General features: G+C 50.0%; 1 protein-coding gene across 2 annotated transcripts in view; it reads left to right on the forward strand.

The window, feature by feature from the left end:
- SLC35F3 (solute carrier family 35 member F3) overlaps positions 1-13,196 on the forward strand; it is a 426,467-nt gene that overhangs the window by 274,634 nt on the left and 138,637 nt on the right. The window contains exon 1 of one of the 2 annotated variants that reach the window (XM_027530751.1): positions 4,584-4,895. The exons of the other annotated variant lie outside the window; for it this stretch is intronic. Coding sequence (XP_027386552.1) covers positions 4,820-4,895 — 76 coding nt within the window. The 5' untranslated portion in view covers positions 4,584-4,819. Of the gene's footprint in view, positions 1-4,583; positions 4,896-13,196 lie in introns of those variants that run through there. 2 annotated transcript variants of the gene reach the window in all.

Here is a 13,196-nt window from a genome sequence, read left to right on the forward strand (position 1 = left end):
ACAGTTTATTGTGATCCATACAGTCAAAGGCTTCTGAACCATTAGGCAGAACCAACTTGAAGACAGAGTCTGGGGTAAATGCATAGTACATTAGCATAGCTTAAGACAAACATTTCCATAAGAAAAATGCATTGGTTATCTCAAGGTTTGAGAATAGTTAACTTCCGGTGAAACCAGGTGTCATTTTGGTAACACAGTATTTTAAGAGAAACCTTTTAACTTTGTATGGAGAAGAAAAAAATATCGATAGTTTCCTCCTGCAGCTTAAGAGAGATAAAAATGTCTGACACTTGCAGCCTATTTCCTCCCTTTGGAGACCCCTGGCCTTCCTACCTGTTACCCTCTCAGGATCACACAGAGTTTACATGACTGAAGCTACGTAGCCTGCATGCATCACACCTACTCCCGAAAAAGATGTACACTGAGGAGTATCAGTGTTCCTATGGAAAGTAGCAGGGCCTCCTGATTTAAAAAGAAGTGGAGGAGGCTTCCCTGGTGTCCGGTGCTTGAGAATCCAAGCTTCCACTGCAGAGGGCATGGATTCCATCCCTGGCCAGGGAACTAATTCTGCAAGCTGGTGGTGTGGCAAAAATAAATAAATAAACATAATATTTTTTAAAGGAGTGGAGGAAGTTTGTTTTTTATTTGAAACACAAGGTGAGGGAGCACACAGGCTGATAGAGTTGAATAGAGAAAAACACTCAATGCTTAAAACTAAGGGGAAGAAGTTGAGAACTGGTACCATACCATCTCTTTGATAAGCAGAAATTGAAAGCCACAAGGAGGTGATGACCTCTTGGGTAGCAAAATGTCCTAGAGTGAAATTAATGGCAAGGGTATTTAGTAATATTTAATTATCTATCATCAAAAAAGCAAGAGAGTTCCAGAAAAACATCTATTTCTGCTTTATTGACTATGCCAAAGCCTTTGACTGTGTGGATCACAATAAACTGTGGAAAATTCTTCAAGAGATGGGAATACCAGACCACCTGACCTGCCTCTTGAGAAACCTATATGCAGGTCAGGAAGCAACAGTTAGAACTGGACATGGAACAGCAGACTGGTTCCAAATTGGAAAAGGAGTATGTCAAGGCTGTGTATTGTCACCCTGCTTATTTAACTTATATGCAGAGTACATCAAGAGAAATGCTGGGCTGGAGGAAGCACAAGCTGGAATCAAGATTGCCGGGAGAAATCTCAATAACCTCAGATATGCAGATGACACCACCCTTATGGCAGAAAGTGAACTAAAGAGCCTCTTGATGAAAGTGAAAGAGGAGAGTGAAAAAGTTGGCTTAAAGCTCAACATTCAGAAAACGAGGATCATGGCATCCAGTCCCATCACTTCATGGGAAATAGATGGGGAAACCATGGAAACAGTGAGAGACTTTATTTTGGGGGCTCCAAAATCACTGCAGATGGTGACTGCAGCCATGAAATTAAAAGACGCTTACTCCTTGGAAGGAAAGTTATCACCAACCTAGATAGCATATCAAAAAGCAGAGACATTACTTTGTCAACAAAGGTCTGTCTAGTCAAGGCTGTGGTTTTCCCAGTGGTCATGTATAGATGTAAAAGTTGGACTATAAAGAAAGCTGAGCGCCGAAGAATTGATGCTTTTGAACTGTGGTGTTGGAGAAGACTCTTGAGAGTCCCTTGGACTGCAAGGAGATCCAACCAGTCCATCCTGAAGGAGATCAGTCCTGGGTGTTCATTGGAAGGTCTGATGCTAAAGCTGAAACTCCAATACTTTGGCCACCTGATGCGAAGAGCTGACTCACTTGAAAAGACCCTGATGTTGGGAAAGATTGAGGGCAGGAGGAGAAGGGGACGACAGAGGGTGAGATGGTTGGATGGCATGACCGACTCAATGGACATGAGTTTGGGTAAACTCCAGGAGTTGGTGTTGGACAGGGAGGCCTGGCGTGCTGCAGTCCATGGGGTCGCAAAGAGTTGGACACAACTGAGCGACTGAACTGAATTATATATTTGAATTACACTTAAGATTGCAATAAATAGAAAATATATACCTAAAAGGGCTTCCCAGGTGGCACTAGGGGTAAAGAGCTTGCTTGCCAGTACAGAAGACATAAGAGATGGTGGTGTAATCCCTGTGTCATGAAGGATCCCCTGGAGAAGGGCATGGGGCCCACTCCAGTATTTTTACCTGGAGAATCCCATGGACAGAGGAGCCTGGTGGGCTACCATCCATAGGATCACAAAGAGTTGGACACAAATGAAGCAACTTCGTGTGCACACATGTACAGATAACTAAAAAACCAGCTAGGCAGATACTTATTGGACATTTTGGTTGTGACCTGTGCAGCAAAATGAGTTTGGCAGTCCAGACAAGCATGAGCACGGTGAGCTCTCCTAAAACCACAGTCAAATGAAAGGAAATGGATTACAGATTACTGTGTCTCCTACCTCAACTGGAATAGTTACATGGAATTTTTACATTTTACATTTTATAACATAAAAGAATAGCATAGCAGTTGTAGGTGTAGGCTTTTGATTTGTTCAGAGTTGCTCAAGGGAAAAAATGGAGACACTGATGTAGAGAGCAGATTTGTGGACACAGTAGGGAAATTGTGCGACAAATGGAGAATGTATCGACATAGATACAGAACCATATGTAAAATAGGTGGCTGGTGAGAATTTGCTCTCTAACACGGGGAGCCAAGCCTGATGCTCTATGATGACCTGGGGGAGGGGGGATGCAGGGAGGGGAGGGACGCTCAAGAGGGAGAGAATATGTATATAAAGGCTGATTCAAGTTGTTGTATGGCAGAAACCAACATAACATTGTAAAGCAATTTTCCTCCATTGAAAAATAAATAGAAAAATAAATAAATCCCTGCTCAGCTGGTTTCTATATTACCTGGAACATTTAGTTCATTTCTCTTAGCCTCAGTTTCCCCATTTGTAAAACTAAGTAACAATTTTGCAGAGCTTTTGCGAGTAGAAAATGAAGTGATTTATGTAAAACACTTAGCACAGTACTTGATACATAGTGCTCATAAAATGGGTAAGTTATGATGTGATGTTTATTTTATTTAGTTATTGTGTATATGGCAAAAGTTGACTGATGAAACAACACGTGGGAATATTATGCTGAAAGGTCTTCTTTAATAGATGAGATTTTTTGGGGTTTTTGGTTTGCTTTTTGTTTGTGCTTAATTTTTACAAAGAAGGGAACGGTTTATTGACTTACTGTGGTGTCATCTCTAGGGTCCTGGGGACAAGGTCCGAGTAAGAGGCGCACAGTGCGAAGGCCACCACTAGAGGGCCTTTCCTTTGCTAGAGCAATGAGGCAGCGACCCAGGGAAGCCCTGGCTTTTTGGAGACCCAGCAGTCATGCTGTTCTTTTCGGGAGTTCTAGAGAGCAAGCGAATAACAGGAACCCTACAAAAGCAACTGGTAGGAGCCACTTCCACCAGAGATCTGGGAGCATGCAGGTGGATGTCATCAGAGATACCTGGTAGGTTCCAGGCTAGGGAAACCGGATTGCTGTAAGACCCCTGTCCACCTCTGCCATGCCACTGAATTACCCTTATGGGGGATAAAAATGACGTCATAGAGTGGAACATCCACTTTGTGACAGGAAACCAGTAGAGTGGGAGGTAAGGGCTTAACAGTAACAACAAAACCCACCTGGAATCAGCACGGAGCCTTCAGATTCCCAGCGGAGAGTGAGACCAAAGCGATGGCTGGGCCTGCGTGAATGAGATGCCCCTGAAGCCCTTAGAGTTCCTGGGCCACACAAGTCCTGTGCATCCTTTCCACAAGGATGATGGCTGGGCACCTGTGATGATGCACCATCATGAGATAAACGTCCTGGGGACCGGGTAGTCACTCAGGGATCGCCCAGCCAGTGATGCAAGAGGTATGTCATTGCTTTTAATCAAGCATCATTGGCCAGTAGCTTACAGGTGGGTCAGAGTAGGAGCGGTGAGACCAGGGCTTGCAGAGGCAAAAGCTGCAGCAGAAACCTAGGATCTGGGCCGAAATGAAGCTTGCCCTGCTTCCCAGGCAGTCGGACCTCTCAGGGCTGGGGCACCAGGGCAGGGGCAGAAGTCCCAAACCTTTGTTTTCTCGTGGCAGCCTTGCTTCTCTGGGCTTGGCATCGTCCTCAAAAGGAAAAAGAGCTGTCCAGGGGATCAGGCAGAATAACGTGCCCCCAGACTTCCAAAGAAGTTAATGCCAGCCTGGGAAAGCTTTGCTTTTTTCTGACTCCTCTCGTAAACCAATACTTCAGGATTTTGCGCAGGGAGGAGGCTAACTCCCCATCCGAAGTCAGTAGCTCCCAGTTTAAACTTGTGAACCTCCGAGGCTAAGTTCTCAGGGCCTCGCCTCCCGTGCGCTGGTCTCAGCAAAGGACAGGGGCTGCCGGGGAGCTGCGGGCCGACCCCCGCCCCGACCGGAGGCAACCCTTGGGGCCGAGCTCCGAGGGAGGAAGCCGGGCTGCGGGGCTGGGCGGGCGGCCCGGGGCGGGGGCGGAGCAGGTGAGCCCGCGGGGTGGGAGCGGGGAGTGCACTTGTACGTGACGTTGGAGTTTGCGGCAACCTCGGAGCGGGAGGCTGTGCGCGCGGGTGCGGAGTGGGTGAGCGGCCGGCGACGATGCGCTCCGCGGGGCGGCCGCCGCAGTGAGCCCGGCGCGGCGACGGGAGCCCGGCCGGCGGCCCCGGGAGGCAGGGCCGGGGCGGCCAGCAGCTCGCGCTCCTCCCCGGAGGAGGCCAACGGGCCCGCGAGGCGCGCTCCAGCCGGCCCCAGGATGTAGGCGATCGGCGGCGGCGCTCCTGCAGGCTGACGGCTCATCATGAAGAAGCACTCGGCCCGGGTGGCCCCGCTCAGCGCCTGCAACAGTCCGGTCCTGACCCTCACCAAAGTGGAAGGTAACGGACCGGGTCGGCGGGGCCTGGAGCGGGGATCCTCGCACCCTGTTACCTATGCCCCTGGGGCAGCGCCGCGCGCCTCCGGAGGTGGCGGCTCGGTCGCCCGGCTGCCACGAGAGGCTGCGGGGAGGGAGTCGCGGGCTGCCCACCCGGCTGCCTCCTGTCCCGCACTTCAGCTCCTTCGAGGCCTGTCCGGAGTCCCCTGGGTTGGGAGCGTCACCCCACCTCACCTCATCCCGCCCCCAGGCAGACCAGAGGCATAGCTCAGAGAAGGCTGGCTGCCGCAGGCGAGACATCCCGCCCAGCGCTCTGAGCCTTCCCCAGCCCACAAGCCAAGCGATGCCCCGCTCCGTGGCAGGGCCAGCAGGTGAGCGAAAAGCCACCAGCAGCCTGGAAAACGTTTCTTTCCCCCTACTCAGGGGATTTGAGGCAGAGACCCATAGCGGCTCCGGAGAGCAACCTTACTCAGACCCAGCGGGCACTCGGCTGGAGTAAAGAGGACCTTGCCTTTTTATGGGGAAAGGAGGAAAAGCAGAGGGAGACAGCCTCAGCCCCCAACTCCTCCTCCCAGGAGGCCAATGTGGACTGGCTGAGTCTCCTTAGGCCAGGTGAGGGCTGCGAAGGGACCGTCAGTGGGTTGAGGAAAGCAGACCCCTTGTTCTAGACTAAGGATCCCAGTGCGAACCTGGCTTCTGCTATTTCCCTGTGACTGGATCTTGGAGCTGGGACCTCTATGTGATGGTTTCTGAGGATCCTGTATTCCCTCCCGAGCTCTTGTTTGTTACTAGGAGAGAGGGAATCTGAGAGGGAGAGGAGGCTGGCAGGGCACCTGCCAGTAGTCATCCTAGTACCGTTGCCCCCATACTAGAGAGGAGGCCTCTGAGGCCCAGAAGTGTGGATGGACTTGTCCAAGATCCACAGTGGTAGGTGGAGAAGCAGGAATGGAATCTCAGCTGTTGGAACCAAAAGCCATGCTTTTCAGAACATCACTTTGCACTAACCTGCAACTCAACAATTTCTTACATTCTATATATTTCTTAATACTTAACTATTTCTCCTTTCCTACCTTTAGAAGATTGTTGGGATTTTTTGTTTGTTTGTTTTTTCCTGCACATGGCTGTCTCTCCCTTCCCCCATCCCAATTTTAGGAAAGACTTGGTATGAGTGACCCACACCTGAATTTAGTGCATGTGCTACCTCTGGGGGGGGGGGGGGGGGAAGAGAACGTGTTAGTCGCGCAATCATGTCCTACTCTTTTAGACCCAATGGCCTGTAGCCCACCAGACTCCTCTGTCCATAGGATTCTCCAGGCAAGAATACTGGAGTGGGTAGCCATTCACCATTGCATATTCAAGTCTTCCTGAGGATCTTGCCCAGAGGTATAAGTAAGTTGGGGAGGGGAAGAGTTGGATATTTGTGTCCCTTGGGGAAGCTGGAAGTGTCTTCTTGTTCATGGGGTCTTCATGGGAAGTACCTCTGTCTTCACTGATGAAGTCAAATCGGTCGGCCCTGCTCTTTAGTTATGGGGTACCTCCCCATAACAGCCCCCAGCCCACTTTGGGCAGGACACCTCCCAGGAGGCACGCAGAAGCAGGCTGGGCATGAATGGAGAGGCCTCCAGAGCTGGGCACTGTGACCTCAGAGGTACTTCAGAGGGCAAAGGTGACTTGCCAGGCCCAGGCCCCCCTCCAGCCAGGCCTAGGGTTGGCCTCCAAGGAGTGAAAACGGGGATTCCCTCCCCCAAGTCCCTTAGGGCTGCCTCCAGGTGAGCCTTGAGCCTACTCTTCACATGGATCGCCTAGCAGAGCCCAGGTTTGCTTTCTTAACATTTGCACATACATGTCTGTGGCTAATGGGAAGTATATTAAACTAAGAATTGGGCAGCTCAGGGGATTAGACTCCCCCCTTGCAGTGTATAAATCATAAACACTGAGCCTCAGTTTCCTCGACTGTGGAACAGAACTAACAATCTACCTCAGGGGACTTTGGGAAATGAATGCATTCAGGTCAGTAGGTAGGTAGGTAGGTGACAGTACCTGGCTGGCACATGCCTGGCACACAGTAGGTGCTTAATAAATGTCTGGCAATCCTCCAGTCACAGACTGTCTCACACCTTTGGTGAACCTTGTTGCTGCTCTCAAAAAGAGTACGTGTGTGGGGTATCTAGATGTTTTTGGAAGTATCCGGAAGCATCTGCAGAGTTCCAGTGATACTAGAAGACCTCCAGTTGCCTTTTTGTATGGGATACCTGTGTGTGTGTCAGAGAAAGTCTGCAGGGCAGAGCTAATTAAACCTGCCCTGGGTATGCCTAGACTCTCATGTAGCTCTTTCTGTCTGTCTGCTTCTCTTCCTTTGGTATTTGTGTTCAATTTGGCTTGGGGTCTATTTTTTGAAACCATTTGCATCTTGTGTGCTAGTTTTGGAAGTGTTGAATCATTTTGTTTTGCCTTGGATGCACAGGATAAGGTGGTCCCCCTACTGTGGCTGTCTCTGTGTGGATGGCAGACAGGCTCCAGTGATGGAAGGCAGTTAGCAAAGAATATTTATTAGCTTGTGTGGTATGTCTTCTAAGGGGAGGCAAGAAAGCCCCAGCATGTGGTACATATAAAACCAAAATAGAAAATACAACTCTTGGTGGAACTGGATGGTGGACAAGATGACTTCATTTACTCAACAAATACCTCCTCTGATCCTGCTCGGTGTCCCTGGAAGTGCAAATAGGAGCAATGACACTTCATTCTTTGAAGGAGGTGGTAAATTCTGGTTCAGAACTGAGGACAGAGAATTGCAGGGACACTGATAACTGGATAATCTGAGGAGGGGGAGGGGAAGGATTCCTGAGGAGGAGGAAGAGGCCTTCCTGAGGAGGAGGAGGAGAAGGGGGAGGCTTTCCTGAGGAGGAGGAGGGGGAGGAGGAGGAGGAGAAGGGGGAGGCCTTCCTGAGGAGGAAGAGGAGGCCTTCCTGAGGAGGAGAAGGGGGAGGAGGAGGGGGAGGAGGAGGAGGCCTTGCTAAGGATGGGGAGGAGGCCTTCCTGAGGAGAATGGGGTGGAGGAGGGGGAGGAGGCCTTCCTGAAGAGGAGGAAGAGGCCTTCCTGGGGAGGAGGAGGAGGGGGAGGAGGTGGAGGCCTTCCTGAGGAGGAAGAAAAGAAGGAGAGGGAGGCCTTTCTGAGGAGGGGGAAGAGGCCTTCCTGAGGAGGAGGAGGAGGCCTTCCTGAGGAGGGGGAGGGGGAGGAGGAAGCCTTCCTGGGAAAGAGGATGAGGAGGAGGAGGTCTGCCTGAGGAGGAGGAGGAGGCCTTCCTGAGGGGGAGATTTTTCTGTGGAGGAAGCCTTCTGAGGTAGAGTCCTTGCAATTGAAGTGAGAAAACCTGTCAGGCAGGGAGGGAGGGGAGGCTGGTTCAGGCAGAGGGAAGGGTAAGTGCACAGGTCCTGCCAGAAAGCATGAGAAGGGGACTGCGCCTGGGCTCTGGGAGGAGTTGCGTCTTGAAAAGGGACTTCAGCCAGGTTGATGGCATCTCTCCTGTCTGACGGCACACCTTGTTTTTTTTCATCTTCCTTTCCTGGCGTTCCCCCTGGACCCAGACACTGGATATTGATCAGTAACACATCTTTACTTGGATCATCTGTATTCACAACCAACTAACTCATGTTCAATAAAATTGCATTCAGTAGGAATTAATGGCTGAGAACAGGACAATGAACTCCCCCAGGAGGCTGCCATGGCCTGTGGACTGGATTTGGGGCCCACCTCTCCTGCTGAAGCAAGTGACTTTGGCTTGATGATTAAAGCTCTCTGGGAATCAGTTCTTTAGAATGGAAATGAGGGTGATGATCTGTCTCCAGTAATAATGAGAGTAATAGTTTCCTGCTAATGAGTGTTATGATAGGTTGCAGGTACTTTGCTTGGGGAGATGGCTACATAATCTCTTTGCCTTCTAAAGGAAGGAAGCATTATTACTGCACTTTACAGACGAGGAAACTGAGGCATCAGGGATTCACTCATAGAAGCTGTGCAATGAGAAATCAAGGGTACTGTCAATTCCCTGGTAGTCCAGTGGTTAAGAATTTGTGCTTCCACCGCAGAAGGCCTGGATTCAATCCCTGGTCAGGGAACTGAGATCTTGTAAGCTGCAGCATGGCCAATAAAAATTTTAGATAAAATTCTATTAGAAAAAAAGGAAGAAGCAAGGGTGCCGGGCTACACAGGCATATTTGCCTAGCGCTTTGTAAGTGCTCAGTACCTATCTCCTCCCGTCACAGTGTGACTAGGAGGTCTGGACCACTGCTGTGGCTCCCAGGGCCCACTGCTGTTGCTATTACTACTGCCTCTGCTTCAGGGCGCTCAGCCTGTCTCAGCCTCCCCCAGCCTCGAGCTGGCTCCTTTGTTTATTCATTTATGACTGTGTTAGGTGTTTCTTGCAGACCGGGGCTTCTTGCTGTGGTATGTTGCCCTGAGGCATGTGGGATCCTAGTTTTCCAACCAGGGATCGAACCCATGTCTCATGCATTGGAAGGTGGATTCTTAACCTCTAGACCACAAGGGAAGTCCCTCTGTTTTTTGGTTTTTAAAAGATGGTTTCATTTATTTTACTTTTTGGCTGTGCTGAGTCTTTGTTGATTCTAAGGTTTTTTCCTAGTTGCGATACGCGGGCTTCTCTTTGCGGTGACTTTTCTGGTTGTGGAGCCTGGGCTTTAGGGCATGTGGCTTCAGTGGTTATGTCTCTTGGGCTCTGGAGCCCAGGCTTAATAGTTGTGGCACACGGGCCTTGTTACTCCATGGCGTGTGTGATCTTCCCAGATCAGGGATCGAACCCGTGTCTCCCGCATTGGCAAGCTGATTTTTTATCACTGAGCCACCAGGGAAGCCACTTCCTTTGTTTTTATTAAAGGAATAAGACTGTTATTCGGGGACGTGCAGCCCTGAGGGTCAACCTTAGAAACCTCTTGTCTTGAGAAGTGTACTGCCAAAGGATTCCCATGCCCAAAATGTCTCCTAGGTTGCATCGCTCTAGGCCTAAAACCTCAAGGACAAAAATCACTCCGGTATTGATCCAGTGTGTTACCTAATATGTGCAAGAGAAGGAACCAGATATTACTGGGGATGCTAAGAGGAGCCAGTTATAATTCTTGACCCAAACAAGTGAGAAATGTCGCAAAGAAATATTGCATGTTGGAAGGTAATTTTTTTTTTGGTCGGGCCCACTGCATGTGGGATCTTGGTTCCTCCACTGGGGATGGAGCCTGGGCCCTCTACATTGGAAGCCCAGAGCCTTAACCACTGGACTGCCAGGGAAATCCCTGGAGCTCACTTGCGGCTGGGACACGGATAGCCACTCCTGTCACTCTTACCCTTGCGTTGTCAAAATGACATAATCTAACAGGACACTATTTCCTGCTGAGCCTGATGTGGTCTCAGCACCCTTCTCATCACTGAACTCCAGGTGATGATTGTGTTTCCTTTCAAACTGGTCTTCTGGGAGCATGATCGCAGCATCACGGTAGAGGCCACGCCTCTGCCCTCTGGTGTCATCGTGTGCTATGCTTGGTTGCTCAGTTAGGTCCAACTCTTTGCGACCCCCATTGACTGTAGCCTGCCAGGCTCCTCTGTCCATGGGATTCTCCAGGCAAGAATACTGGAGTGGGTTGCCATGCCCCTCCTCCAGGGAATCTTCCCAACCCAGGGTCTGAACCCAGGTCTCCTGCATTACAGGCAGATTCTTTACTGTCCAAGCCACCAGGGAAGCCTAATAATACTAGAGTGGGTTGCCATTCCCTCCTACAGGGGATCTTCCCAACCCAGGGATCAAACCCAGGTCTCCTGCATTGCAGGCAGATTCTTTACCATATGAGCCACTAATGAAACCCTGGTGTCTTAGGGGAAAGGTAAGAACATGGGCTTCCAGGCAGGGTAGCCCTGCAGACCAAGATGCAGAGTTAGGAGAGGGTAGCATTTGGCAGAGACCTGTGGGAGTCTGGTGGGGACAGAGCTTACATTATTTGAAGAAGTCAGGGGAAGAAGGTCCAAGGTCAAGGCTGGCCACAGGCAAACTTGGAGGGCCTCTCGAATTCTGGGCCTGGGAGAGTAGACTGAAACTAGTAGGAAGCGGGAGGTGTGGAAGAAGAGAAGGGAGACACTGTCTGAGTCTGGGATACATGGCTCTGATGTTCAGAATGAACCATGAAGGTGATTTCACCAATCACAATAAATATTTATAAAGGAATTAGAGTAGAATCAAAAACAGTCAAGTATATCACAGACAGAGTTGAAGTTGGAGGGCAGAAAGGGAGTCATCCAAGAGGACTCTAAAGATGAAGATGCTTTAAATTCCCCGGCAGTCCAGTGGTTAGGACCCTGCATTTCCACTTCAGAGGCACAGGTTCGATCCCTGGTCAGGGAACTACGATCCTGCAAGTTGAGTGACATGGCTCCCCCTAAAAAAGTTAAATAAAAATAAATGAAGATTAAGATGTCATTGGCAGTCACAGCTGGGGAGACAGGGGACGCGTCACATTTAGACAAGATGAGAGTGGGGCCTTGGCAGTGCCTTTGAGTGCAGGTGTTTGCGTGTAGGAGGCAAGAACCCGGGAGAAAGAGGTGGTGAAGGCCGAGTGACAAATCAGGTTGGAGATGGCACTGTGGGGATGAACGGGCTGGCCCAGAAGCCTGCTGGCCACAGACATTGGGAAGATGGAAGAGGCAGAACCCAGATCAAAGGGCGTCATGGAAATCCCAGGAAGAAAACCAAGAATGAGAAATTGTGCTGCAGTATCAGACAGGGCCAAAGGAAGCAGGTTTTGCTTTGTGTTTTGACCTCACTGTTCAGTTTATGGAACTAAAACCCTCGCCCTTGACAGTGAGAACAGGGTCCTAACCTCTGGACCCCACGACATAGTTTTATAGAAACAATTTTGCTGCTCCACAGACCAGATTGCAAGGGTGAATGTTTGGCAAAGGAGAAGAAAAGCAGAGGCCAGTAAAGGTATTGGTCAGTAAGAGAGGTGAGGGGAGTTAGGTTCTCTTTAAGGGGAAGGGGAGAGATTTGGGGAGATCTGGTCAAAGTGTTAGTCATTCACTTGTGTCCGACTCTTTGCAATGCCATGGACTGACAATAACCTGTCAGGCTCCATTGTCCATGAAATTCTCGAGGCAAGAATACTGGAGTGGGTAGCCATTCCTTTCTGCAGGGCATCTTCCCAGGCCAGGGATCGAACCTGCATCTCCTGGTTGGCAAGCAGATTTGTTATCACTGAGTTACCTGGGAAGCCCTAGGGAGAGCTGATGTTTCTGTAAATTGGAGGAAGGAGTCTAGTGCCGGGGCAGGTCTGGAGTTGCCCCAGGAGAGTGTGATTGAGGCAGCAGAGACCGGAGGCAGAGGGGCTTGGGAGGACAGACCAGGCCAGAGAAGGGATGGTTAGCCTGGTAAGGAAGAGATGAGATCAAAGACCTCAGAAATGTCGGCTGCTGGGGAGGGAAGCCGAGGATGTGAGCTGATGACTTGGGTCTTCTCTGTAATGTACGAAGTGGCACCATCTGCCAGAAATGATGGATGGAGATGAAGGCTCACAGAGGTGAGAAAGGGTTCGGAGGAGCTGTGTGGGAGAGCCCAGGAGAGATATAACTCTTAAAAGCCTTTTTGGCAAGTGATCCATTCTCACTGGTTAAGACACCGTGTCACTAAAGGGGAGTGTGGAGGAAGAATGCCCTGTGGGCACAGGATGCTGGCATTTCATGTCCTGCTTCCCTACTAACTAATTCTCACCTCCTGGAAGCTGGGCTTCTCTTTTCTGAAAAGAAAGGGGATTAAAGTAGAGCTTCCATGGCTGTTTCAGCAGAAAGAGTCTATGAGTCTAGTAAGTAGCTTACTCATTAGCAGGGACTGGTTTATCTAATGAAATCTCTTTACTATCAGAGAGCTGATAGAGACTGAGGGAACAAGACCCAGGGCAAGTCAGAAATTTGACCTGTGTGTGTGTGTGTGTGTGTGTGTGTGCATGTGTCTTCATAGAGGAAGTAGTGCAGGCACGCTCAGTCCTGTCTGACTGTTTTGTGACCTCATGGACTCTAGCCCGCCAGGCTCCTCTGTCATGGGATTCTCCAGGCAAAAACACTGGTGTGGGTTGTCATTTCCTCCTCCAGGGGATCTTTCTGACCCAGGGATCGAACCCGAGTCACTTGTGCCTCCTGAACTGGCGTGTGGATTCTTTACAACTGCACCATCTGGGAAGCCCCTTGTGTGTGTGCGTGCATGTGTGTGTATATGTGTGCTTGTATGTATGTGTGTGTTCTTGTGTGTTTGTGCAT

The sequence above is a fragment of the Bos indicus x Bos taurus genome, chromosome 28 (assembly GCF_003369695.1).
Source record: "Bos indicus x Bos taurus breed Angus x Brahman F1 hybrid chromosome 28, Bos_hybrid_MaternalHap_v2.0, whole genome shotgun sequence".
Lineage (NCBI taxonomy): Eukaryota > Metazoa > Chordata > Mammalia > Artiodactyla > Bovidae > Bos > Bos indicus x Bos taurus.